At 40.9% G+C, this 27,550-nt stretch overlaps 2 protein-coding genes across 3 annotated transcripts in view; one reads left to right on the forward strand and one right to left on the reverse strand.

Moving 5' to 3' along the window:
• The window catches only part of UBA5 (ubiquitin like modifier activating enzyme 5), a 30,521-nt gene extending 30,012 nt beyond the window's left edge, over nt 1–509 (reverse strand). The window contains exon 1 of the mRNA XM_055569682.1: nt 83–509. Coding sequence (XP_055425657.1) covers nt 83–243 — 161 coding nt within the window. The 5' untranslated portion in view covers nt 244–509. The remainder of the gene's footprint in view (nt 1–82) is intronic.
• A 55-nt stretch (nt 510–564) lies between these two features.
• ACAD11 (acyl-CoA dehydrogenase family member 11) overlaps nt 565–27,550 on the forward strand; it is a 116,949-nt gene continuing 89,963 nt past the window's right edge. Inside the window, exons 1-4 of one of the 2 annotated variants that reach the window (XM_055569681.1) lie at nt 565–1,201; nt 21,280–21,379; nt 23,432–23,557; nt 24,582–24,743. In XM_055569681.1, coding sequence (XP_055425656.1) covers nt 1,053–1,201; nt 21,280–21,379; nt 23,432–23,557; nt 24,582–24,743 — 537 coding nt within the window. In that variant the 5' untranslated portion in view covers nt 565–1,052. The remainder of the gene's footprint in view (nt 1,202–21,279; nt 21,380–23,431; nt 23,558–24,581; nt 24,744–27,550) is intronic. The other variant, XM_055569679.1, reaches the window with a different exon arrangement.

Consider the following 27,550-nt stretch of genomic DNA (forward strand, 5'->3'; position numbering starts at 1 on the left):
GCGGCGGGAAGCCCCTCACTTCTGACCACCTGGTGACCGTGACCTCGCCCCTCTTCCGGCCCCGACCCGTCACGCAGGTCACCTGTAGGGGTTGGAATCCACCACCTCGGAGCTCATCTTTTCGATGCGGGCCCGACCGCCTCCTCCGTCGCCGCTTCCCAGGGCGCGGCGACTTCTCTCCTGGGCCAGTTCCCGCTCCAGCTCTTCAACCCGCTGCTGCAGCCGTTCCACAGACTCGGTCATGGCTGGGACCCCGGCCCCCAGCGCTCCCAGCCCCGGCCGTCGCCGTCGTCGCCGCCCCACGCTGCTGGCCTGCTGGCCCCGAGAGGGATATGTGGCGAGTCACCTTGCTGCGGCTTTCCCAGCCCACAAACCTGGGGAAGCGCTCCCAGCGTGCCCCTGCCCGACACGTCACCGCCGCTCCTGCGGGTCTCCCAGCGGGCCACTTCCGGTGCGTTGCAGTCAACGCTCCGCCTCAGGCAAAAAAAAAAAAAAAAGCCCCCTACTTCCCCTCTTCGCCACGGCCTAAGAGTCCAGGGAGTCCCAGGGCCCTGGTCATATGTGTCCAGAACCAGCGGCCTGCGATGTTGCCTTTCCAACCTGGCGGCCAGGAAAAACCCCAGAATCTTTTATTCCTAGGCTCGAGGTCTTGACGGGCCCTTTTCTGCACCGGACCGGTAGGTCTTCCGCCTGCCAGCGCTTTCAATTTGGAGACGGACCAGGCCTCGGCGTTCTAATATGCTCTTGTGACTGACGTGACTTTGCTTTCTTTAGAATTGAGGTCTCCAACTCTGAGGCTGACTGAAAACTTTAAATTCGAACACACAAGGCCCTTCTGGCGTTTCCTGAGTACAGCCCAAGTCCAGGAGACAGCTGGCCAGTGCTGCCGGCCAGCGGCCTGGCGATATGTAATTGGCTGGAGCCGCGGGCCCGCCTCCATCTGGGCGTCTCGGCCTCGCCCCTGTCCGTGGAGTAGCGTTCTCCTAGACCTACCGGATCCCAAGAGTCTAGTGAGTTCTGTGACTCTGTGGTCTGAAGCGGCAGCGTAGATCATGGAAACCTTTGCCTCCCGCGAGCCCAACACTATCGAAGTGCTGCCCCAGCACAAGTTCGACTGTAGGTCTCTGGACGCCTACCTAAACCAGCACTTGCCCGGCTTTGGGACCGAGCCCGAGGCCAAGCTAACGGTTGCCCAGTACAGGTATTGGCCCCAGCCTTCTCCAGCAGAAACAAATCTGTACCTTGTGCTTTTCTTCCTCTGGCCCTGGGTAGTTTTCCGGTTTCCTCCACCCTGTTTCTTTTTCCGCAGTGACCTACTCTGCCGGTGGGAGCTGCTGTCACTAGCTCCCGCGTTACATTCTGAGTATTTCCAATTCCAGCGCGGTAATGGAAGCACTATAGCGTTCACGATTCCAGCTATGAGAAGGAATCTTTGTTAACAGCTGGGTACTTTGAGAATTCACTGAGGCAGTTAAGGTTGGAAGCTCTGTGTGATATAAAGAGGCCGTTCGCTCAACCTTTGTTCTATAACCTTTTTTTCCCCAGAGAAGCTGATGTAATTCCATTCACATTGGCCATATTCTTAGAGGCTGAATTAATGGTACCAGTTGGGGGATCCGAATTCTTATACTGGATATTCCATTTAGCAAATCACAGCACCACTTTGGGCTTTAGTTCTTTTGAAATAGGGGAATGGAACTAGATGACGGTCCTGAGAGTACTGTCTGTCCTCCACAGTGAATCTGCCTCTAGTCTGATGTTGTTGTATAATAGAAGGTAATTTACAAATAGACTTTGCTGTAAAAACAGCATCTTGATAAACACAGAACTATAAAAGCAATCCTGGCTTCCAGAAGAATTAGGTGTGTCACTTACTGACTGGAAATTTAAGTACTGTGGTACGTGAACTCTTTGATGACTAGTTTCATAACCTGTAATAAATACTTGCCTGCTCTGTATAATCCTGATAAGTGAAGTAATATAGATGAAAGGGCTTAATGTTGTAACAGCACTGTTTACCAGTGGCCTTATCGCAGGGTATTCCTTGACTACTGATTTCAGAGAAATTAAAAATAGTGGAAAGGTGATGGATCAGAGAGGGTTTGACGGTGTAAAATTAAAAAGCACCATGTGGAATTCCCTAGCTGTCCAGTGGTTAAGACTCAGTGCTTTCACTGCTGGGGACATGCAGTGGCCAAATTAAACAACAACCAAAAAATAAAAGACACTGTGTCACATAGATATTATAGGATGAAGCAGCAGGTGGAATAAAAAATGGCAGAGGTTTCTAGCCTGAAGCCTTGAGTTGTAAACAAATAGATCAAAGTTCAAATCGGCTATGGCAATCTGGACAAGTTATTTAACTCTTTTGAGCATTGAATCTTCCTTTGGCAAAGTGGAGATAATATTTATCTCCTAGGGTTTTTTGAGAATTATCTAACTAAGAGTTAATTCTGAATTAAGTTGAATGTTAAATCAGAATTGTCCTTGATAAATGGAATAACTAGTATAGAACTATTTAGATAGATAGATAGTATAGAAGTATAGATGGTATAGAACTATCCCCACAGAGAATACACATTTATTTCCAGGACACATTGAAAAGTTTATAAAAATTGAAGACATGTTAGGCCACAAAAGTTTCAAAAATTCAAAAACGTCATTCTTAAAAAAAAAAAAATTAAAATTCAGAATATAAATGCCAAAGGTTTAGAAATCAAAAGAGAATAGTTAATGAACACATTTTAGAAAATAATTGATACACAAATTAAAGAGCCAGTAGTCTACAGAAAATAATGGAGTTTATCAAATTTCAGTATGCAAAAATCAATTGAATTTCTCAACTTTAGCAACAAAAATGTAAAGATATAAATTTCAGAAAGATGAAATTAATAAGAATATCAGAAATATAATTTTCTCAAACAATAAAGTTTTTGCAAGACCTTTGTAGAGGAAATTATAAAACTATTAGAACCTTAGAACTAAATACAATGAAAGATGCCATGTTCATGAATAGGAGAATTCAGAATTGTATGATTCTCTTTTTTTTTTTCCAATTGATACATAGATTCAGTGCAATGACACTCACAGTCTTAATTTTTCCCCTAATTCAAAAAATTACTCCTAAATTGTATGTGCAAGAGCAAAGCGCCAAAAATAAAGGAAAACACTCCTGAGGGAAATGTGAATTAAGATGGCTTATTTTTTCACAGAGATAGACAAATCAATAAAACAGAAGAGAGAATCCACAAAAAGACCCACATATTTATAGAACTTTGATATATGAGAATCAGTCTTTGGAGAGTTGGAGGGAGAAGAGATTTTTCAGTAAATTATACAGGGATAATTATTATGTATATGAAAAAAATTGAAACTAGACCCTTTCCTTACTCAACCTCACTCAGTTCTAGGTGGATTACAGAGGAACAGTAAAAGCAAAACTATAAACATTTGGGGACTTCCCTGGTGGTCTAGTGGTTAAGAATCCATGTTGCAGTGCAAGGGACACTGGTTCAATCCCTGGTGCAGGAAGTTCGTACATGCCTCAGAGCAACAGAGTCGGGGCACCACAACTACTGAGCCTCTGCTCCAGCACCCAAGAACTACAACTACGGAGCCTGCAACAAAGAGTAGCCCCCCGCTCGCCACAACTAGAGAAAGCCCATGTGCGGCAGCAAAGACACACCACAGTTAAAAAATAAATAAATAAATAAAATAATCTCTTAAACTGTAAACATTTGGAAGACCTATAGAAGCTCTTTAGACTGTGGAGTAGAGAATAAAGTCTTTAAAAAGACAAAAGTGCAAACTGTGAAGGAAATGACTGGAAGAATCCTTCAAATGAAATTATAGATGAAAATATTTTCAGTGTATAGAATGGATAAAAGATTAACCTCCAGAACATATGAAGAACTGCAATAGCTCAACAGAAAAATGGGCAAAAGACTTGAAGACACCCAGCCTCATTACACTGTAATAATTGGGGAAAATGCAAGTTAAAATGACAAGATACCATCTCATAGCATAATTTTTGACTTTTTTTGAAAAAAAAAATCTGATAATATCAAACAGAATATGAGATAACAGGGACTCATCCACTATTGGTGGGGGTGGCACCCTGAAGCTGGGAAAGATTGAGGGCAGGGAGAGAAGGGGTTGACAGAGGATGAGATGATTGGATGGCATCACCAACTCAACAAACATGAGTTTGGGCAAACTCAGGGAAATAGCGAAGGACAGGGAAGCCTGGCAAGCTATAGTACATAGGGTCACAAAGAGACATGATTTAGTGGCTGAACAACAACACAACAACCTTGGAAAACAATTTGGCACAATCTTGTAAAGATGAAATGGGAAGATATACATGCTGCGTTGCCGGGGTCCAGCCCCAGCTGATCCAGGGTATTCGAAGGAGAGACGGCGTAGGCGAGGGTCAGGAAACAACTGCTTAATTAAACATTAATTAAGGATATAAAGAGTAATAGAATGAGGATAGCTCAGTAGGAAAATTCAGTGGAGAAAAGAGGCTGAGTAGCTTGGTTTACGCGGGAGACCAATAAAACTTCAAGACAAGAAGTTTGCACCACTTACGTAGGCCACAGGCATCCTTCCGTTCTCCCGAAGGAGAGGAGACACTGAGGCCTCCCCGGTCGGATCTTAGAAGCCCAGGCATAATTAGTAAGCATGGTGTGTTCCGCCCTCCAGATGGAGACTCAGCCAGAGTGAGAGAGAGACATGGGGAGACCAGTCTTTCGAGGAACTGATCCCAATTCTTTATTTTCCATGGTCTACTTTTATACACTGAGATGTTATGCAAAAGTCACGTGGGGTCAGCAGTCCTGACTTTTATCAAAGTCAGGTGCTTCATACAAATGTATACAGAGGTCTTAGGGGTGTTAGATCATCTTCTGGCCAGGGGGCCTGCTGACAATTTATGACCCTCTCCTTGTGACAGCGGTCAGTCAACCAGGACACTTATTTCTCCAGGGGTGATTATTCTTAAAACAGATGCCACCCAAATAAAGTTACATTCCTATAGGGTGAGGGTGTAGTGGGATTTAGTTAAGGAAAGAATTTACTTAGCCTAAGGTCTAACGTGATTAATATCAAAGGTTAATACTTATTTCTTCTATATATTTATTGATGTGTGTAAGGGCAGGGGATATGGGGACTTAGCAGCAAACATTGGCTCAACAAATGAAAAACCCTTCACCAATACAATTTCTAATCAGCCCATTATACTTATAATTTTCTAACTTCTCTAAAGAATCTGTTTTTAGAAGGTTTAAAGCTTCTCGTGCCTCTCACGGTTGGGAGGCTGTGAGCAATCACATGTGGCTGGACAAGCCTGTCAGGCAGGCTAGAGAACCTTCAGAGGAGTTTGTAGGTTAAAACACTCTTGTCACGCCCAGGAGTTTTTATTAACTGGAGCTCTAAGTTAACTCCTTCTCCGAAAGAGGTGGTGGGGGACAGCCCCCCGTAAAGTCAGAGGTGTAGGTGAGAGCACAAAGTAGTAAAGTAGGCAGACTCTGGTTTTAGGGGTAGATGCTCGAGAATTTCCAGGGGGACTCCTGAGGCTTGATCCCGCCTTTGCGTATGCCGAGCCTCCTTCCTCATGACCTTTGTCATGGGCGGAGTTCCTCATGCTGGCTCCCGGCTGTGATAGAATTCCAGTTGAGCTATTCCAGATCCTGAAAGATGATGCTGTGGAAAGTGCTGCACTCAATATGCAATATGCCGGCTCCCGGCACTGCGTGACAAAGCATTTGTATTCCTAGTTATATACACTGAGGAATTGTTGTACTAGGGTATCAGGAGATGATCTACAAAAATCTTCGCACTGTTTGTAACAGTAAAAATACAGTAATAAAACAACATTAATCAATTAAAGAATGGGTGAATAAATTATAGTATATTCACATGAAGAAACACATACAGCAGTGAAGATTATTCAACTGCAGCTATATACATCAACACAGAAATAAAAACTGGACAAATAAACAGTATATTGTTTAAGGGGATAAACTTCAAGGGAATGATAAATGTAAAAATCAAGATGGTAGTTACTCTGAAGAGAGAGATAGTGGTGGTCCAGTGGTTAGGACTCAGTGCTCTCACTGAGGTGGCTCAGGTTTGATCCCTGGTTGGGGAACTAAGATCTTGTAAGACATGTGGTGCAGACAAAAAGCAAAAATAAAAAATGAAGGGAAGGATACACAGAGGGCTTTAGATATGGTGATTTTTTCTTTCTCAAATTATGTAGTGAGAACACTGGTATTTGTTTTGTTACTGTTCTTTTAAATATTATTTTTTACCTATGCAAAGTTTATTTTTAGAATTAGCAAAATTTAAATCATATTAGAAATAAAAATATTTTGACTTAATAATGAAGATGTTGTATAACTTGATAAAACAAACCCTATGATTTCCAGGTATGTGTATATTATGTGCCTGGCACTGCTTCAATCACTGGGAATTTAACAAAAAGAAGATCCTGCCTTTTTGGAACCTGCATTCTACTGGAGAAGACAGAGGATAAATAAAATCACTTTCTAAATATTAAAGTATATGAGAAAGTAATGTGTATTATTGAGAGAAACAAAGGAGAATAGGAAATGTTTAGGAGGGGGAAGCAGAAAGGCCTCAGTGAGCAGGTGGCATTCAGCAAGAAGAGATATGGATGTAAGCCTTATAGCTATCTGGGGAAAGACTATTCCAGACAGAGGGAAGAGCAGGGGCTCTGAAGGGGATGTGTGCCCAGTGGGTGGAAAGAATACAAGCCAGGGTGCCTAGAGTTGCATAACAAGGGCAAGAGAAATTCTGTTGACTCTTATAAGGGCTTTGGCCTTTATTCTAGCTGACACTCTTCCCAGGTGGTGCTAGGGGTAAAGAACCTGCATGCCAATGCAGGAGATGTAAGAGATGCAGTTTCGATCCCTGGGTCAGGGAGATCCCCTGGAAAAGGAAATGACAACCTACTCCAATATTCTTGCCTGGAAAATCCCATGGACAGAGTAGCCTGGTGATCTACAGTCCAAAGGGTCACAGGAGTCAGATATGACTGAGTGACTAAACACACAAAATTAGCTGAGATGGTGAGAGATTAGGGATTTAGGGGCAGAGGAGAGAAGTGATTTTTTTTTTTAAGTAGAATCCCTTTGCCTATTTAAACAGAATCTGTTTGCCTATTATTGTTTGACTGAAGGAGGCAAACAAAAGGAGACCAGTTTGGAGTGTATTTTGATGACCTAGTAACACCCAAAAAAGATGTCCTTTTCATTATAGGGGACTAGAATGCAAAAGTAGGAACTCAAGAAACACCTGGAGTAACAGGCAAATTTGGCCTTGGAATACGGAATGAAGCAGGGCAAAGACTAATAGAGTTTTGCCAAGAAAATGCACTGGTCATAGCAAACACCCTCTTCCAACAACACAAGAGAAGACTCTACACATGGACATCACCAGATGGTCAACACCGAAATCAGATTGATTATATTCTTTGCAGCCAAAGATGGAGAAGCTCTATACAGTCAACAAAAACAAGACCAGGAGCTGACTGTGGCTCAGATCATGAACTCCTTATTGCCAAATTCACACTTAAATTGAAAGAAGTAGGGAAAACCACTAGACCATTCAGGTATGACCTAAATCAAATCCCTTATGATTATACAGTGGAAGTGAGAAATAGATTTAAGGGCCTAGATCTGATAGATAGAGTGCCTGATGAACTATGAAATGAGGTTCATGACGTTGTACAGGAGACAGGGATCAAGACCATCCCCATGGAAAAAAGCAAAATGGCTGTCTGGGGAGGGCTTACAAATAGCTGTGAAAAGAAGAGAAGTGAAAAGCAAAGGAGAAAAGGAAAGATATAAGCATCTGAATGCAGAGTTCCAAAGAATAGCAAGAAGAGATAAGAAAGCCTTCTTCAGCCATCAATGCAAAGAAATAGAGGAGAACAACAGAATGGGAAAGACTAGAGATCTCTTCAAGAAAATCAGAGATACCAAGGGAACATTTCATGCAAAGATGGGCTTGATAAAGGACAGAAATGGTATGGACCTAACAGAAGCAGAAGATATTAAGAAGAGATGGCAATAATACACAGAAGAACTGTACAAAAAAGATGTTCAAGGCCCAGATAATCACGATGGTGTGATCACTGACCTAGAGCCAGACATCCTGGAATGTGAAGTCAAGTGGGCCTTAGAAAGCATCACTACAAACAAAGCTAATGGAGGTGATGGAATTCCAATTGATCTATTCCAAATCCTGAAAGATGATGCTGTGAAAGTGCTGCACTCAATATGCCATCAAATTTGGAAAACTCAGCAGTGGCCACAGGACTGGAAAAGGTCAGTTTTCATTCCAATCCCAAAGAAAGGCAATGCCAAAGAATGCTCAAACTACCGCACAATTGCACTCATCTCACACGCTAGTAAAGTAATGCTCAAAATTCTCCAAGCCAGGCTTCAGCAATATGTGAACCGTGAACTTCCTGATGTTCAAGCTGGTTTTAGAAAAGGCAGAGGAACCAGAGATCAAATTGCCAACATCCACTGGATCATGGAAAAAGCAAGAGAGTCCCAGAAAAACATCTATTTCTGCTTTATTGACTATGCCAAAGCCTTTGACTGTGTGGATCACAATAAACTGTGGAAAATTCTTCAAGAAATGGGAATACCAGACCACCTGATCTGCCTCTTGAGAAATCTGTATGCAGGTCAGGAAGCAACAGTTAGAAGTGGACATGGAACAACAGACTGGTTCCAAATAGGAAAAGGAGTACATCAAGGCTGTATATTGTCACCCTGCTTATTTAACTTATATGCAGAGTACATCATGAGAAACGCTGGACTGGAAGAAACAAAAGCTGGAATCAAGACTGCCAGGAGAAATATTAATAACCTCGGATATGCAGATGACACCACCCTTATGGCAGAAAGTGAAGAGGAACACAAAAGCCTCTTGATGAAAGTGAAAGTGGAGAGTGAAAAAGTTGGCTTAAAGATCAACATTCAGAAAACGAAGATCATGGCATCCGGTCCCATCACTTTATGGGAAGTAGATGGGGAAACAGTGGAAACAGTGTCAGACTTTATTTTTCTGGGCCCCAAAATCACTGCAGATGGTGACTGCAGCCATGAAATTAAAAGACGCTTACTCCTTGGAAGGAAAGTTATAGCCAACCTAGATAGCATATTCAAAAGCAGAGACATTACTTTGCCAACAAAGGTTCGTCTAGTCAAGCCTATGGTTTTTCCTGAGGTCATGTATGGATGTGAGAGTTGGACTGTGAAGAAGGCTGAGTGCCGAAAATTGATGCTTTTGAACTGTGGTGTTGGAGAAGACTCTTGAGAGTCCCTTGGACTGCAAGGAGATCCAACCAGTCCATTCTGAAGGAGATCAGCCCTGGGATTTCTTTGGAAGGAATGATGCTAAGCTGAAACTCCAGTACTTTGGCCACCTCATGCGAAGAGTTGACTCATTGGAAAAGACTCTGATGCTGGGAGGGATTGGGGGCAGGAGGAGAAGGGGACGACAGAGGATGAGATGGCTGGATGGCATCACTGACTCGATGGACCTGAGTCTGGGTGAACTCTGGGAGTTAGTGATGGACAGGAAGGCCTGGCGTGCTGCAATTCATGGGGTTGCAAAGAGTCAGACACAACTGAGCGACTGAACTGAACTGAGTAGACAGTAATTAGTGGTATGGACCAGGGTGGTAGTGTAGGATAGGTGCAAAGTGGTCATATTCTGGATTTATTTTGGAGGATTTATAACTGATCACATGTGGGATATGAAAGAAAAAAATGAAACCAACAGTATTCCATTTTTGTCTTGGCAACTGAAAGGATGGATTTATCATGCAATGAAATAGAGATGACTGTAGACAATCAGATTGGAAAGGAAATATCAGGAACTTGGTTCTGAAATGTTGAGTTTCAAGATGCATTTTAGACATGGGAGTGGATATGTAATAGTAAGCAGACAGATATATGAATCAAGAGGTCAGAGCAGAGATCTAAACTAGCCACATACATTTGGAAGTCACTGAGATAGAGAAGGTATTTAAAGCCATGAGATCATAGAGCTTACCTAGAAGATAGTCTACATAAAGAGACGGTCTGTGAACTTATTCCCAGGGATCCCAGTATTGAGAATTGAAGAATTAAGGAGGAACATACAACAGAGTCTCAAAAGGGGTGGCCCAAGAAGGGGAAACCATGATCTGATACCATAGCAATACTAGTGACCTTGAAGAAAATCATTTCACTGGAAAGATAGGAATGAAAGCTTGATTGAAATGGGTTCATGAGAAAATAGGAGAGGAGGAATTGTAGCTAACAGTGTAAACATTTTGAGTTTATACTCCTTGCTCTAAAGGGGGAAATGAATGTTTTATGTAGAGGGGGAAGTGGGGTCAAGTTCAGTTCAGTCGCTGAGTCGTTTCTGACTCTTTGCAACCCCATGAACCGCAGCACGCCAGGCCTCCCTGTCCATCACCAACTCCTGGAGTCCACCCAAACCCATGTCCATTGAGTTGGTGATGCCATCCAACCATCTCATCCTCTGTCGTCCCCTTCTCCTCCTGCCCTCAATCTTTCCCAGCATCAGGGTCATGGGGTCAAGATAAGTCTTAAAAAAAAAAGAAAAAGGCAGCATGTTTGTATCTGATGGCAGTGATCCAAAACAGAACGAAAAATCTGTGGAAGAGAGAAGGCTAGAATGAAGTCCTTGAGTAGACAAGAGTAGAATGGGATCTAATTCACAAGAGAGGAATTGTCCTTAGAAAGAAATGTAGACATTCTACAGACTCTGTAGGGAAGAGAGAGTATATGGATATAGGTGCTTCTATGCCATAGAAATGGTAGTGTAACCTTGTGGAAGTTCTCACCTGATTGTTCACATTTTCTCTGTGAAATATGAAGCTAGGTAATCAGCTGAGTGAGGATGGTTGAAAAAAGTGTTGGAGGTTTGAAGGAAGAGGAGGAATTGTGAAACAGTCATCCAAGAGCATGGGAAATGAATGAAAGAACTAAGGAAGTATATTATGATTGCAGCGTGATTCACTTTGAGGTTCATAGTCATGAATTCGAAGTAAGAGTAGTTATTTTAGTAGGTATTATTGATCCTTTGCCCAGATTCTCTTGGATCTGTTTTTTACTGCTTTTTACTGTTTCCATGTATACCCTGCTTTGGTGGCTTCTGCTTCCAGTAGCCAACACATATGGCTCTTTTACAGACTGTCCTTGCCTTCTGGAGCCTCTTTTGCCCTGAATGTTGTAGTGCCCAAGATGGCTCTTAACTGGTAACTCATGGGTTCAGGAGTATGAAATTCCCACTATTTTTGCTTTAGAGATAAGACAACTCTCAGGTGTACCTTACACTGTAGAGTCCCCTCCTTACCATGAAATCAAGCTGAAGTTACCCTCTAAGGAACTTTGTCTCAGATCATAATTTTGCTTAGCATTCTCCCCTTCCCTGACTTGCTTCTTTCAATTCCTTATTGGTTTCCTAAGCATTTCCATACTAAGTCACTTGCACACAAATCTCTCAGGATCTGCGTCTAGTGGACCTAACCTAAACAATAATTATGGCTATGTGTTTCTTTCTCTAACTACATTCAATTATATGAATGCAGGCAAACAGTTGGATTTAACCAGGATGGGGGACTCCAAGCAAATAAAATGAAGTAAGAGAGGGCAAGTATATTAAAGATGTATTCAAGGGAGTAGTTATGTAACTGATCATCTAATTTAAGTTAGTTAAAGATGGATATCATGGGGAAAGGGGGGAACCAAAGGCCATGAAAAGGTAGTATGATTAATGGTTGGTAGGTAGGTCCAGGAGAAGGCAATGGCACCCCACTCCGGAACTCTTGCTTGGATAATCCCATGGATGGAGGAGCCTCGTAGGCTGCAGTCCATGGGGTCGCTAAGAGTCAAGACAGGACTGAGCGACTTCACTTTCACTTTTCACTTTCATGCACTGGAGAAGGAAATGGCAACCCACTCCAGTGTTCTTGCCTGGAGAATCCCAGGGACCGGGGAGCCTTGTGGGCTGCCGTCTATGGGATCGCACAGAGTCGGACACGACTGAAGTGACTTAGCATTAGCATTATTAGCAGGTAGGTCCAGGGATCAAAGAATTGTTGAAATTCAGGTACTAGGTGTGTGAGTGAAAAGAGATTATGTTCAGAGTTAGAAATGCTTAAAAAATAGGATAATGCCATGCTTGAGTTGTTGATATTGATAAGATATAAGGTATGTCTCAGGGCTTTCCAGGTGGTGTTAGTGGTAAAGAACCTGCCTGCCAATGCAGGAGACATAAGAGATGCTGGTTCGATCCCTGGCTCAAGAAGATCCCCTGGAGGAGGGCACGGCAATGCACTCCAGTATTTTTGCCTGGAGAATCCCATGGACCGAGGAGCCTGGGGGTCTACAGGGACTTACCACCACCACCACCACGGTGTGTCCCATAGAATGAGTGACAGGTAGTATAATCACTGGAGGTGAGAATTCAAGGAACTGATAGGCCTAAGAACGAATATCTTTATGGATTTGATGCCATTAATAATTAGGATGGGGGTAGAGTTTTGGCCACCTGATACAAAGAGCCAGCTTACTAGAAGACCCTGATCCTAGAAAAGATTGAAGGTAGGAGGAGAGGAGGATGACAGAGAACGAGATGGTTGGGTAGCATCACCAACTCAGTGGACATGAGTTTGAGCAAGCTCTGGAAGATGTTGAAAGACAGGGAAGCCTGGCATGCTGCAGTTCATGCGTTCGCAAAGAGTCAGACATGACTGTGTGACTGAACAACAAAGTGTTAGTAAGACTGAAAATCCTTAGGCATTGAGGGAGAATGATCTATGAATTAGTGGGTGACTGCAACAAGAATGAGTAGAGGGTGGCAGAGTCTCTATGACATGAAATTCAAAGCTGGGGGAGAGGTGTTTAGACAGGATGGAGGGCAGAGAGCCTGGAACCGGCAAGGAGTATCAAGAAGGACACAGACTCCATTTCCAGGTCACTGGGTGAGTGATGTGGGGCAAAATCTACCACATAAGAGACAAGGGAAACAGGATGCTCGTAGAACATTCAGGTTTTAGTTAGAGCAAGAAGGTGAAGGGTCCTTTTGGAGAAGAGACTGGCGCTGCATGTGATTGTGGTGCTGAAAGACAGTGAGTTTCAGGGTGCACAATGTAAAGGTGTTGGGAGTTGGGGGCATGAGGGTTGGGGTGAGAGAAGAAGACTAAGACTGTATAGAGCCTCATGGGAATTAGAATGCAGTGGATAAGTGGTGACATGAGCATGTAGGTCTTTTTTTTTTTTTTTTTTTTTTTTTTTTGATAACATAAACAGAGATAAAGAGCATAATGAGACCAGTCCTGGTGGTTTTAAGACAGCAGTGCTATGAGTGATGGGAAGTAGGAAGAGATAGGTGTTTAGGAATGGGGACAGGCAGTCTTATTCAAAGTACTCTGAGTTAACTTTTTTTTTTTTCCCCACAACTGAGGCCAATATAAAAAAGAGCTTTGTTTTTTGACATGAATAGCACTTTCCACTTATTTATTATGTGGATAAAGTGAACCTGTATTATTCTCTTTCTCTGTGTGTATTTAAGTATACAGATGTCTATTTGTTGGTTTTGTTCAGTTGCTAAGCCATATCTGACTCTTTGCGACCCCATGAACTGCAGCACTCCAGGCTTTCCTGTCCTTCACTATAGCCCTGAGTTTACTCAAACTCCTGTCCACTGAGTCGATGATGCCATAAAACCATCTCATCCTCTGTCACCCCTTCTCCTCTTGCCCTCAATCTTTCCCAGCATCAGGGTCTTTTCCAATGAGTCAGCTCTTCATATCAGGTGGCCAAAGTATTGGAGCTTCAGCTTCACCACCAGTCCTTCCAATGAATATTCAGGGTTGATTTCCTTTAAGATTGACTGGTTTGATCTACTTGCTGTCCAAGGGACTGTCAAGAGTCTTCTCCCGCATCACAGTTTGAACACACAAAAAAGTTCTTCTGTTCTTCAGCCTTCTTTATAGTCCAGCTCTTACATCCATACATGTAAGAGCTGTAATGGAAAAACCATAGCTTTGGCTATATGGACCTTTGTCGGCAAAGTGATGTCTCTGCTTTTTAATACACTGTCTAGGTTTGTCATAGCTATTCTTTGAAGGAGCAAGCGTCTTTTAATTTCGTGGCCGAAGTCACCATCTGCATTGCTTTTGGAGCCCAAGAAAATGAAATCTGACCCTGTTTCCATATCTATTTGCCAAGAAGTGATAGGATTGGATGCCATGATCTTCCTTTTTGAATGTTTAATTTAAGCCAACTTTTTCACTCCTCTTTCACCTTCATCAAGAGGCTCTTTAGTCTCCTCTTTGCTTTCTGCCATTAGAGTGGTATCATCTACTTGTATGAGGTTGTTCATATTTCTCCCAGCAAGTTTGATTCCAGTTTGAGCCTCATCCAGCCTGGCATTTCACATGATGTACCCTGCATATACAGCCTTGATATACTCCTTTCCCAATATCAAGCCAGTTCATTGTTCCACATCCAGTTCTAACTGTTGCTTCTTCTTCTGCATACAGGTTGCTCAGGAGACAGGTAATGTGGCTTGGTATTCCTACCTCTTTAAGAATATTCCACAGTTTGTTGTGATCCACACAGTCAAAGGCTTTAGTGTAGTCAATGAAGCAGAAGTAGATGTTTTTTGGAATTTCTTTGCTTTTTCTATGATCCAGCGTATGTTGGCAACTTGATCCCTGGCTCCTCTACCTTTTCTAAATCCAGTTTGTACATATGGAAGTTCTTGGTTCACGTACTGTTGAAACCTAGCTTGAAGGACTTTGAGCATATTCTTGCTAATGTGAAATGAGTGCAATTATATGATAATTTGAACATTCTTTGGCATTGCCTTTCTTTGGGATCGGAATGAAAACTGACCTTTTCCAGTCTTGTGGCCACTGCTGAGTTTTCCAAGTTTGCTGGAATATTGAGTGCAGCACTTTAGCAGCAGCATCTTTTAGGATTGGAAATAGCTCAGCTGAAATTCCATCACCTCCACTAGCTTTGTTTGTAGTAATGCTTCCCACGGCCCACTTGACTTCACACTCCAGGGTGTCTGGCTCTAGGTGAATGACCACACCATCATGGTTATCTGGGTCATTAAGAGTTTTTTTAATACAGTTCTGTGTATCCTTGCCACATTTTCTTAATCTCTTTGGTTTTTGTTAGGTCCTTGCCATTTTTGTCCTTTATTGTGCCCATCTTTACATGAAATGTTCCCTTGGTATCTCCAGTTTTCTTAAAGAGATCTCTAGTCTTACCCATTTTGTTTTCCTCTATTTGCATTGTTCACTTAAGAATACTTTCTTATCTCTCTTTGCTATTCTCTGGAACTCTGCATTCAGTTGGGTATGTCTTTCCCTTTCTCCTTTGCCTTTCGCTTCTCTTTTCTCAGGTATTTGTAAGGCCTCCTCAGACAAACACTTTGCATCCTTGCATTTCTTTTTCTTGGGAATGATTTTGGTCACCACCTGCTGTACAATGTTATGAACCTCCATCTATATTTCTTTAGGCACTCTGTCTACCAGATCTAGGCCCTTTAATCTATTTATCACCTCCACTATATAATCATAAGGCATTTGATTTAGGTCATACCTGAATAGCCTAGTGGTTTTCCCTACTTTCTTCGATGTAAGTCTGAATTTTACCACAAAGGGTTCAGGATCTGAGCCACAGTCAGCTCAAGGTCTTGTTTTTGCTGACTGTGTAGAACTTCTCCATTTTGATTGCAAAGAATTTAGTCAATCTGATTTTGATATTGACCATCTGGTGATATCCATTTGTAGAGTCATCTCTTGTGTTGTTGGAAGAGGGTATTTGCTATGACCAGTGCGTTCTCTTGGCAAAATTCTGTTAGCCTTTGCCCTTCTTCATGTTGTACTCCAAGGCCAAACTTGTCTGTTACTCCAGGTATCTCTTGACTTGCTACTTTTGCACTCCAGTCCCCTATGATGAAAAGGACAAATGTCTATAATTTTAATATGTTAAATAGTTATAATTTAATTAATATATTAATTGTAAATAGTATATTAAGAAGCTCAAATAATGATTTTTTAAACTGTCAGTGACCCGACTTCCTACAAATCAGAGTCCTTCAAACTTCATGACTCTGTGGAATGTGCTGTGTTGTGTTTTGTTCAAATTGGTTGATTTTTGCAGTCATGGATCCAGAAAAGGCACCTCTGGAGAGATGAGCCACCACTTCCAGGGAATGCCCAGCAAAACACCTATCATGATGCCTGTTCTCTGGTAAACTATGTTAGAGTTTTGGACCCTCTCCAGCTTTTTCTGCTGATGTTAAATTCTTCCTTTTCAGTAATCTGATTCTTGGCCAGCCATTTGTTGCTTCCATTGTACTTGTCAAGAATCTTCTGACTTCTTTTGATTCTGCCTTGACATCTCTTCTTCTATCATGGCTCTGAATCCTAGTTTGGAGCAAGTTTTTTGGGGATATTTTGCCTCTTCTTATCTCCAGCTTTGTATTTTTAAGTCTTTTGAACTATATACTCAATATTTTCTATGCTTAAACACCATGATATTAGTCTTTTAGTCTTCTCTTTTCTCGATCTCTAATCCACAGCAAATACATTTGAAGCGCTATCGGCATTAGTATCAAAAGTTACTACTTCAAAGAATGCCATAGCAGTGCCAGTGAGTTCAGTTGCCAAGCTGGTTGTTATCCTGCTTCATTGCTCACTCAATTCCATATACCTCTATGAGCATACCAAGCTGATTTTAAGAGTAGATATGAAGGTCTAAGTCCACTTGGTATTAACTGCTTGCTATGGTGCACTTGGTCAGAATAGTCATGACTCCAAAAGTGGTTTCAACATTAAAGAAAAAGGAGTGATATCAAATAACAGTAAATTCTGAATAACTTCAAATTTACCTCCAGACAAGGGACAAGATGGCTACCTTCAGTTCAGTTCAGTCGCTCAGTCATGTCCGACTCTTTGCGACCCCATGGACCACAGCACGCTCGGCCTCCCTGTCCATCACCAACTCCTAGAGTTTACTTAAACTCATCTCCATTGAGTCGGTGATGCCATCCAACCATCTCATCCTCTGTCGTCCCCTTCTCCTGCCTTTAATTTTTCCCAGCATCAGGATCTTTTCCAATGAGTCAGCTCTTCACATCAGGTGGCCAAAATATTGGAGTTTCAGCTTCAACATCAGTCCTTCCAAAGAACACTCAGGACTGATTTCCTTTAGGCTGCCTACATAGCTGCAAACGTATGTGACCTTTATCAGGATTGATGCTTTTTAAAAATTTCTTGCTATTGAAAAAAAATCTTATAAGAATATCTACAAGCTTGGAAGCTTGGAGATGCAAACAGAGCCACCTGCTAGGATTACATCATGGATCTGAGGTTAGCATATTGTGAGAAAAGTGTTTAAAAAAAAAAAAAACAAAAAAACACCTTTTCTCCTGTTCTATAGACAAATTAACTTTCTAGCTCTGTTACTCTGGAAACTTGGTAAGGTGGAGTGTCAGCTGTGTTTCCAAGCAAGAGCACTTATGTTGAAAGTAACATCTGTTTGATAAACTGCATCTGAACTGGAAGGCCTGTAAATGTATCTGGTCAGATATTTTAGGCTTAACTTGGGGCTTTTCTACGTTTAGTCAGTTCTTAAAATTCGTTATGTCTCTTGCTAGAGGACTGCTACTGGAGATGATGGAACCATCATGGTGTGGAGCATGAGGCTTCTAAGGCAGGGTGGCGCCCACACTCATCCACTGTAGTCTCATTCCTTCAAACCTGAGCTATCACCAGAGGGACACAGGAGTAATAACATAGATCCTAGACTGCTGCATGGACCTACTCTAAGGACCTTACTAAAGAAACTCATCTGATGCTACCCTGCTGGCATATTGTATCTCCTGTCTTCCTGTGCTTCTAAGTAAAACCAATGCTTAGAGTCTGAGATTTCTTGTCTAGTCTAATGAGTCTACCAAATGAGTGTTCCTAACTGAACACTTAAATGCAAAGATTCCATCTTTGTAATTAAGGCTCGACAAATCAAAAGTGTCACATGTTTGGTTATAAATCAACCCATTTCTTTTAGTATTAAATGTCCTATTCAAGTCCTGCTGCTGCTGCTGCTGCTGCTGCTGCTAAGTTGCTTCAGTCGTGTCCGACTCTGTGCAACCCCATAGACGGCAGCTCACCAGGCTCCCCCGTCCCTGGGATTCTCCAGGCAAGAACACAAGTGGGTTGCCATTTCCTTGTCCAATGCATGAAAGGGAAAAGTGAAAGTGAAGTCGCTCAGTCGTGTCTGACTCTTAGTGACCCCATGGACTGCAGCCTACCAGGCTCTCCGTCCATGGGATTTTCCAGGCGAGAGTACTGGAGTGGGGTGCCATTGCCTGCTCCGATTCAAGTCCTAAAGAATAGTTATGACCTTTGGCTGATTGATGATTCTCATCATATTGATACCATCAGTGGATTCCATACTATAGGGAGGCCTGATGGTTAGAGTGGTAAAATGTAGTCAATATTTGTTCACAGTACACAGTGTTGGTCATGGTCTTCCTCTGCTGGAATTCTGCTTTTTTTTTTTTTTTTTTAATCTTTTTTTGTCTTTGTTAGAACCATGGACGGTAGATACTTGCTCAAAGAGATGCTTTTAGTTTGGTGGGGTTTTGTTTGTTTGTTTGTCTGTTTAGATAAAATTCATGCTATGGCAATCAGAGCAGAAAAAGAAATAAAAGGAATCCAAACTGGAAAAGAAGAAGTAAAGCTCTCACTGTTTGCAGATGACATGATCCTCTACATAGAAAACCCTAAAGACTCCACCAGAAAATTACTAGAACTAATCAATGACTATAGTAAAGTTGCAGGATATAAAATCAACACACAGAAATCACTTGCATTCCTATACACTAATAATGAGAAAACAGAAAGAGAAATTAAGGAAACAATCCCATTCACCATTGCAACGGAAAGAATAAAATACTTAGGAATATATCTACCTAAAGAAACTAAAGACCTATATATAGAAAACTATAAAACACTGGTGAAAGAAATCAAAGAGGACACTAACAGATGGAGAAATATACCATGTTCATGGATTGGAAGAATCAATATAGTGAAAATGAGTATACTACCCAAAGCAATCTATAGATTCAGTGCAATCCCTATCAAGCTACCAACAGCATTCTTCACAGAGCTAGAACAAATAATTTCACAATTTGTATGGAAATACAAAAAACCTCAAATAGCCAAAGCGATCTTGAGAAAGAAGAAGGGAACTGGAGGAATCAACCTGAATCAAGCCTGAAGTCTCTACTACAAAGCCACAGTTATCAAGACAGTATGGTACTGGCACAAAGACAGAAATATAGATCAATGGAACAAAATAGAAAGCCCAGAGATAAATCCACGCACATATGGACACCTTATCTTTGACAAAGGAGGCAAGAATATACAATGGATTAAAGACATTCTCTTTAACAAGTGGTGCTGGGAAATCTGGTCAACCACTTGTAAAAGAATGAAACTAGAACACTTTCTAACACCATACACAAAAATAAACTCAAAATGGATTAAAGATCTAAACGTAAGACCAGAAACTATAAAACTCCTAGAGAACATAGGCAAAACACTCTCTGACTTACAGCACAGCAGGATCCTCTATGACCCACCTCCCAGAATATTGGAAATAAAAGCAAAAATAAACAAATGGGACCTAATTAACCTTAAAAGCTTCTGCACATCAAAGGAAACTATTAGCAAGGTGAAAAGACAGCCTTCAGAATGGGAGAAGATAATAGCAAATGAAGCAACTGACAAACAACTAATCTCGAGAATATACAAGCAACTCCTACAGCTCAACTCCAGAAAAATAAATGACCCAATCAAAAAAATGGGCCAAAGAACTAAATGGACATTTCTCCAAAGAAGACATCCAGATGGCTCACAAACATATGAAACGATGTTCAACATCACTCATTATCAGAGAAATGCAAATCAAAACCACTATGAGGTACCATTTCACACCAGTCAGAATGGCTGCGATCCAAAAGTCTACAAGTAATAAATGCTGGAGAGGGTGTGGAGAAAAGGGAACCCTCTTACACTGCAGGTACTGAAGACTGTGGGCCTAGAGCCTGTGCTCTGCGACGAGAAGACACCTCAGCGAGCAGCACATGCGCCACACCTGGAGGACAGCCCCTCTCTCCACAGCTGGAGAAACACTCCCGCAGTAATGAAAACCCAGCACAGCTGAAAAGAAATAAAAGAATTTATATTTTAAAAAGATTAACAATGCAGCTTGATGTTGTCCCACTTGCTGACGCTGTGGCAATGATCTTCACTTTCCTATGCGTAAAGGCGCTCACCCAGGATTAGATGGTGCTTTTTAGTATGATTGATGGAGAGGATGGGTCCTGCTTATCTGAGTAAGATATAGACACTGGAGGTGCTGCTGCATTCAATCTGCTTTTGTTCTTTGCAGATGGAAGCTGAAAGCCTAGGGTAAAACTTCAGAGAAAAATGTTTTTTAACTTTCTCTTATTACCTATTACCTCAGGGATTAATTCTGCTTTTTTGGTTCAAGGCCTCTCTTTCATGCTATTGAATTCTTTAAAAGTTGGGTAAATGAAGATATAGATTAAATAATTTTGGCAGCTGGAGTGTATTTTCTTAGCTTGTGTGAGAATTTCTGTCCACAGAGCAGGGAAAGTCAGTGCCCTGGTGTCTGTGAGTCACCTGGGGCACTATTGCACTTCCTGGCCCAAATATCCACTCTGGGACTTTGCTTATCAGAATTCCCGTTTCAGAGAGCTGTACTCGGAGTTCTCTCTCCAATCGCAGATGAGGGAACAGCTGTTCCAGCATCCTTTAATTAATTTTCTGACAGATCCCCTACAATCTCTTCTCCCAGTCTTTCTTTTCTTAGATCTAGACATTTTTCTGGGAATACTTCTGATAAAACTCATGATTTTCAGGCAGGAAGTAAGATCTTCTCTTCTACCTGTATAGATTATAGATTTTCCAGCTGCAACTGTGTTACCATCTGCTATATATAATCCAAAAATGAATGTTCTCAGTGGCTGGTGGCACCCCTCTTGGCTTTCTAGCATTGAAGTGGATTTATTTTCATTTTGTGTTTTCTTCTGAAATTTCAGCAGAATGTGGGGGAAAAGAAAAAAGAAAAATATATCTTTGTTATTGACCTTTTCTCTATTCTTATCTAGATCAGGACAGTCCAATCCAACCTTTCATCTCCAGAAAGGCTTTCAAGCATATGTACTCAGAAAAAAACCACCTGGTTTACTTCTTCCTAAAGCACATAAGGTATGGTATACAAATGCAATGTTAAATTCCTTGTTGACTAATAAGTGCATTTTATACTCACAAAACAATTTAAATTGCTTTTAAAAGTACTCTCACAATTGTAAAATATAGAGAATGCATTTTATTTCTTAGATGAAAATTTCACTTGAATTGTATTCCCACCCCCTTTTTGTTTTTATCACGGATTTGAGTTTGAAATCTAAGGCTGTGTTTAAGCTGGTAATCTTGAGCACTATCCAGTCCTCTTGTGGATTTGATTCCTTTGTATATAGTCAGCTAGAAATACAGTCACCTGGTGAACATTTTCAGAGCTGCTCATTTAGAGATGTTTTGTACTTTGATTAAATTATGTTTTAAAAGGCACATTATTATATCTTATAATAATATCTACTCACTGAATACTTTAATATATTTGATGTAATAATCCTCTGATCTTTTGGTGATAAAAATAAATATTTGAATAATCATAATATGCTGTAAATATTAGACAGTGAGAATTACAAAAGATTTTTGTTAAAAACTGATTCTTTTCATAAAACATATTATCTATGGATTTTTATAGAAAAGAACATTAAAATCATGATACATATTTTGGATATTATTATAATCATGTATAACAGATTATACATGCTTCCCAGCCAACCCCAACTGACTGAAGATGGGCCACTGAAAGGTGGGTTTAATATCACAGTAATGGAAAATGCAGACTCTGACTATAATATTCTCAGAAAATGAAGTAACCTGCATGCTTAAGATCAAAAAAGTTCAGTAACTTTTATTAAGCCTCAACAAGGCATGGGTGAAAGAGAATCCCCACCTGCAGGGAGAGATTTATGCCCCAGTAAACAGCTGGATTTGTCTTTCTTCTTGATAATACCCTCGATATCTATAAGACATCAGAACATAACATAATGCTTTCAGCCCAAAGATCTAAAGTACTTTTTTTTCAACTCCTTTCATTTTTCCCAGATCTACATTGGAAAAAAGCAGTGTTTCCACACTGATATCTACTTTATAACCAGCCTCCACCACCCCATGCCACCCCTATTTCACAGCACCAGAAACCTTCTTTCTATAGCTATTGGCATCTCTGACTGTTCTCACCTTGGTTATGGGTTTAGTCATTTCTCTGCTCTAGTGATTGCAGCAGTGGCTGCTTTATCCCTTTGGTCAAAGTGAACTGCATGGTTTCCTCTCCTTAGAAGTGATCAGCCACCACTGCCTGAGTCTGGGGAAGGGGACTTTACAGGCAGATTAGTTGGCATCAGTGTTCTGCTATAAGCTGTGTCCCTGGGTTCTGAGTGATAAACGTGTATATCTGTCCTGGTTGAAGAAGGTCTTTTCTTCTTCTATCTTAGCTGAGCTTCTGTGTCAGCACCAAGTTGCTTCTCAATGTCTTCTTACCCAGTAGTTATCTTGAGCTCCATGGCAGCCCTGGGTACCAGGAAGAATCCCCACACCACTGCCTTGAAAACAAGTACCTCTATTGATCTCCAGATGGAGTGGGTACATTTCCTTTCTACCAGCACCCACAGGCTTCCACCAGTATCCTGTAGTTGACTGTGCCCAGAGCATTGAAATAGAGACCTGCCTGAGCCCCATGGTAGACTGGAGAGGGATTGGTGGTGGGGAGCAAGAGCAAGAGTGAGTCAGCAAGCAGGGACTGATAAGAAAAAAAGGTTGTTGTTTTTTTTTTAATGATATCTGCAAAATATTATGGTCAGAAGCTGTCACCTTAATATTATCAGTCAGATTAAGCCCCATGCATAAGCCTGTCCTTTTAGCCTAATTAGCAATTTTTGTTGTTGTTTTTGTTTTAGTTGCTAAATTCTGTCTGACTCTTTTGCAAGTGCCAGCCTAATTTATAATTGTAATAATCACACTAAGACTACTTTTATGGACAATACTAAGGAAATTATTATCCTCTGGGTTATATTGTTTGTTATATTTGTTGATACTGTTTTAAAATTAATGTCTAGCCTTAATGTTAGCTCGCAAGTAATTATTACATTTCTGTATTTCTGATTTTTAATTATCTATCATCTTATTTAGATTGATAGAGAATTTAAAGTCCAGAAAGCCTTGTTTTCAGTTGGATTCCCCGTTCCCAAACCTTTATTGTACTGTAGTGATCCATCTGTCATTGGAACAGAATTTTATGTGATGGAACGTGTACAGGTAAATTAAACTTAATTGTACTTTGTTGCTTTTACTTTTAGTTGTGAAATTACATGCTAATAAATAATAGTTTATCAGTCAGCATTTTAGGTAGTTTGCTTTGCAAGGGTTTAAACTTTTTTTCTTTTTATTAAAGCAACATAAATGCATCCTCTCATTTCCAGAGGCTAGAAGTTTGAAACCAAGGTATCAGTAGGATTGGTTCTTTATGGAAGTTTTTATTTTTGTTTTGCTTTTAAAATTATTTTTTTATTGAGATATAGTTAATATACAATATTATATGTTAAAGATGTATTACATAATGATTCACAATTTTTAAAGGTTATACTCCACTTAGAGTTATTTTAAAATTCTGGCTGTATTCCCTGTCTTGTATTAAACTTTCATTTTAATTTGAGAACACAATTTGAGTGAGATAAACTAGGAACATATTTACTAATTACAGCATATTGGCCCAGTCTTCCTCTAGGTGTCAGTAAAGAGACATGTAAATGGCAAGAACTAAACTGTCCAGATAGTAGAGGGAAAGAAACTACTCCAGATAAAAAACCAGTCCATTAATAACAATAAATCCAAACTGTTTTAAGATTTTTTATTTGGTAAAATGTTACTTGAGAGTAGTTTTTGTCCTTTAAGTTGATCTTGGTGTATCCTTGTATTTCCCCTGTGGAAATATGTGTTAGTTGCTCAGTTGTGTCCAACTCTTTGCAACTTCATGGATTTTAGCCCACCAGCCTCCTCTGTGCATGGGATTCTCCAGACAATAATACTGGAGTGAATTGCCATTTCCTTCTCCAGGGGATCTTCCTGACTCAGGGATCAGACCTGGGTCTCCTGCATTGCAGGCAGATTCTTTACCATCTGAGCCACCAGGGAAGCCCTGGCACATTCTACAAAGAATTGGTTTTGGTTGCAAAACTGTACCTAATCTTTTTTGTAGGAAACAGAGTATGATGACACAGCAAATGATTGGTATGAAAAGATTTATTTTGTTTTAAATTATCTGTTGTAATTGTTTCCATAGGGCCGAATCTTTTCTGATTTGACAGTTTCTGGAGTTAGCCCAGCAGAACGTTCAGCCATATATGTGTCCATGATACAAACTTTGGCTCAGTTACATTCCTTGACTATACAGTCATTGCAGCTGGAAGGATATGGTAGAGGTGTTGGGTATTGCAAAAGACAGGTAAGGCATCCACACAAAGAGTTTCTTTTCTCAAGTTCTTGGAAACAAAATATACATTTCTAATTAAAATTAAAACGTATTATTTTATACTTTTCTGAAATCTGGCTATAACTTTGAACCTTCAGATTGACTTATTTTAAACATAAAATGATTTTATAATTTTTAGATCAGCAAAAGCTTCTATAATGGACAGCATATAAATGTAAATTTAAAGCTATTTCTATCTCTTCACTTAATTTAGCAATACATTTTCTATACAATTATCCTTTTTTAAATTAGTTTAAAAAATATTTGTTAAGTATGTGTTTAATAAACAAATATTTATTAGGCATATAAGTATGTTTAATACGTGCTAAGTATGGTGTTAAATTTCAAGAAAATAGAAATCAATTCTTCCCCTAAAGGAACTTAACATTTTTGAGACACCTCTACATGAAACTCATTTACATGAAACGTGAAAATGGTATAAAAGAGTATGTAATCTGGTAGTAGGGGCGGCCGTGAGGAGATACCCCTCGTCCAAGGTAAGAGAAACCCAAGTAAGACTGTAGGCGTTGCCAGAGGGAATCAGAGGGCAGACACACTGAAGCCATAATCACAGAAAACTAGCCAATCTGATCACACGGACCGCAGCCTTGTCTAACTCAATGAAACTAAGCCATGCCGTGTGGGGCCACCCAAGAGGGGCGGGTCATGGTGGAGAGGTCTGACAGAATGTGGTCCACTGGAGAAGGGAATAGCAAACCACTTCAGTATTCTTGCCTTGAGAACACCATGAACAGTATGAAAAGGCAAAATGATAGGATACTGAAAGAAGAACTCCCCAGGTTGGTAGGTGTTCAATATGCTACTGGAAATCAGTGGAGAAATAACTCCAGAAAGAATGAATGGATGGAGCCAAAGCAAAAACAATACCCAGTTGTGGATGTGACTGGTGATAGAACCAAGGTCCGATGCTGTAAAGAGCAATATTGCATAGGAACCTTGAATGTCAGGTCCGTGAATCAAGGCAAATTGGAAGTGGTCAAACAGGAGACAGCAAGAGTAAACGTCAACATTCTAGGAATCAGCGAACTAAAATGGACTGGAATGGGTGAATTTAACTCAGATGACCATTATATCTACTACTGTGGGCAGGAATCCCTTAGAAGAAATGGAGTATCCATCATGGTCAACAAAAGAGTCCGAAATGCAGTACTTGGATGCAATTTCAAAAATGACAGAATGATCTCTGTTCGTTTGCAAGGCAAACCATTCAATATCATGGTAATCCAACCCTATGCCCCAACCAGTAACACTGAAGAAGCTGAAGTTGAACGGTTCTATGAAGACCTACAAGACCTTTTAGAACTAACACCCAAAAAAGATGTCCTTTTCATTATAGGGGACTGGAATGCAAAAGTAGGAAGTCAAGAAACACCTGGAGTAACAGGCAAATTTGGCCTTGGAATATGGAATGAAGCAGGGCAAAGGCTAATAGAGTTTTGCCAAGAGAACGCACTGGTCATAACAAACTCTCTCTTCCAACAACACAAGAGAAGACTCTACACATGGACATCACCAGATGGTCAACACCAAAATCAGATTGATTATATTCTTTGCAGCCAAAGATGGAGAAGCTCTATAAAGTCAGCAGAAACAAGACTAGGAGCTGACTGTGGCTCAGATCATGAACTCCTTATTGCCAAATTCAGACTTAAATTGAAAAAAGTAGGGAAAACCATTAGACCATTCAGATATGACCTAAATCAAATCCCTTATGATTATACAGTGGAAGTGAAAAATAGATTTAAAGGACTAGATCTGATAGACAGAGTGCCTGATGAACTATAGACAGAGGTTCGTGACACTGTACAGGAGACAGGGATTAAGACCATCCCTATGGAAAAGAAATGCAAAAAAGCAAAATGGCTGTCTGGGGAGGCCTTAGAAATAGCTGTGAAAAGAAGAGAAATGAAAAGCAAAGGAGAAAAGGAAAGATATAAGCATCTGAATGCAGAGTTCCAAAGAATAGCAAGAAGAGATAAGAAAGCCTTCCTCAGTGATCAGTGCAAAGAAATAGAGGAAAACAACAGAATGGGAAAGACTAGAGATCTCTTCAAGAAAATTAGAGATACCAAGGGAACATTTCCGGAGAAGGCAATGACACCCCACTCCAGTACTCTTGCTTGGAAAATCCCATGGATGGAGGAGCCTGGTTGGCTGCGGTCCATGGGGTCGCGAAGAGTCGGACACGACTGAGTGACTTCACTTTGACTTTTCACTTTCATGCACTGGAGAAGGAAATGGCAACCCACTCCAGTGTTCTTGCCTGGAGAATCCCAGGGACTGGGGAGCCTGATGGGCTGCCGTCTTTGGGGTCACACAGAGTCAGACACGACTGAAGTGACTTAGCAGCAGCAGCAGCAGCAGCAGCAAGGGAACATTTCATGCAAAGATGGGCTGGATAAAGGACAGAAATGGTATGGACCTAACAGAAGGAGAAAATATTAAGAAGAGGTGGCAAGAATACACAGAAGAACTGTACAAAAAAGATCTTCACGACCCGGATAATCACGATGGTGTGATCACTCACCTAGAGCGAGACATCCTGGAATGTGAAGTCAAGTGGGCCTTAGAAAGCATCACTATGAACAAAGCTAGTGGAGGTTTGAGCTATTTCAAATCCTGAAAGATGATGCTGTGAAAGTGCTGCACTCAATATGTCAGCAAATTTGGAAAACTCAGCAGTGGCTACAGGACTGGAAAATGTCAGTTTTCATTCCAATCCCAAAGAAAGGCAATGCCAAAGAATGCTCGAAATACCA

The sequence above is a fragment of the Bubalus kerabau genome, chromosome 2 (assembly GCF_029407905.1).
Source record: "Bubalus kerabau isolate K-KA32 ecotype Philippines breed swamp buffalo chromosome 2, PCC_UOA_SB_1v2, whole genome shotgun sequence".
Classification (NCBI taxonomy): Eukaryota; Metazoa; Chordata; class Mammalia; order Artiodactyla; family Bovidae; genus Bubalus; species Bubalus kerabau.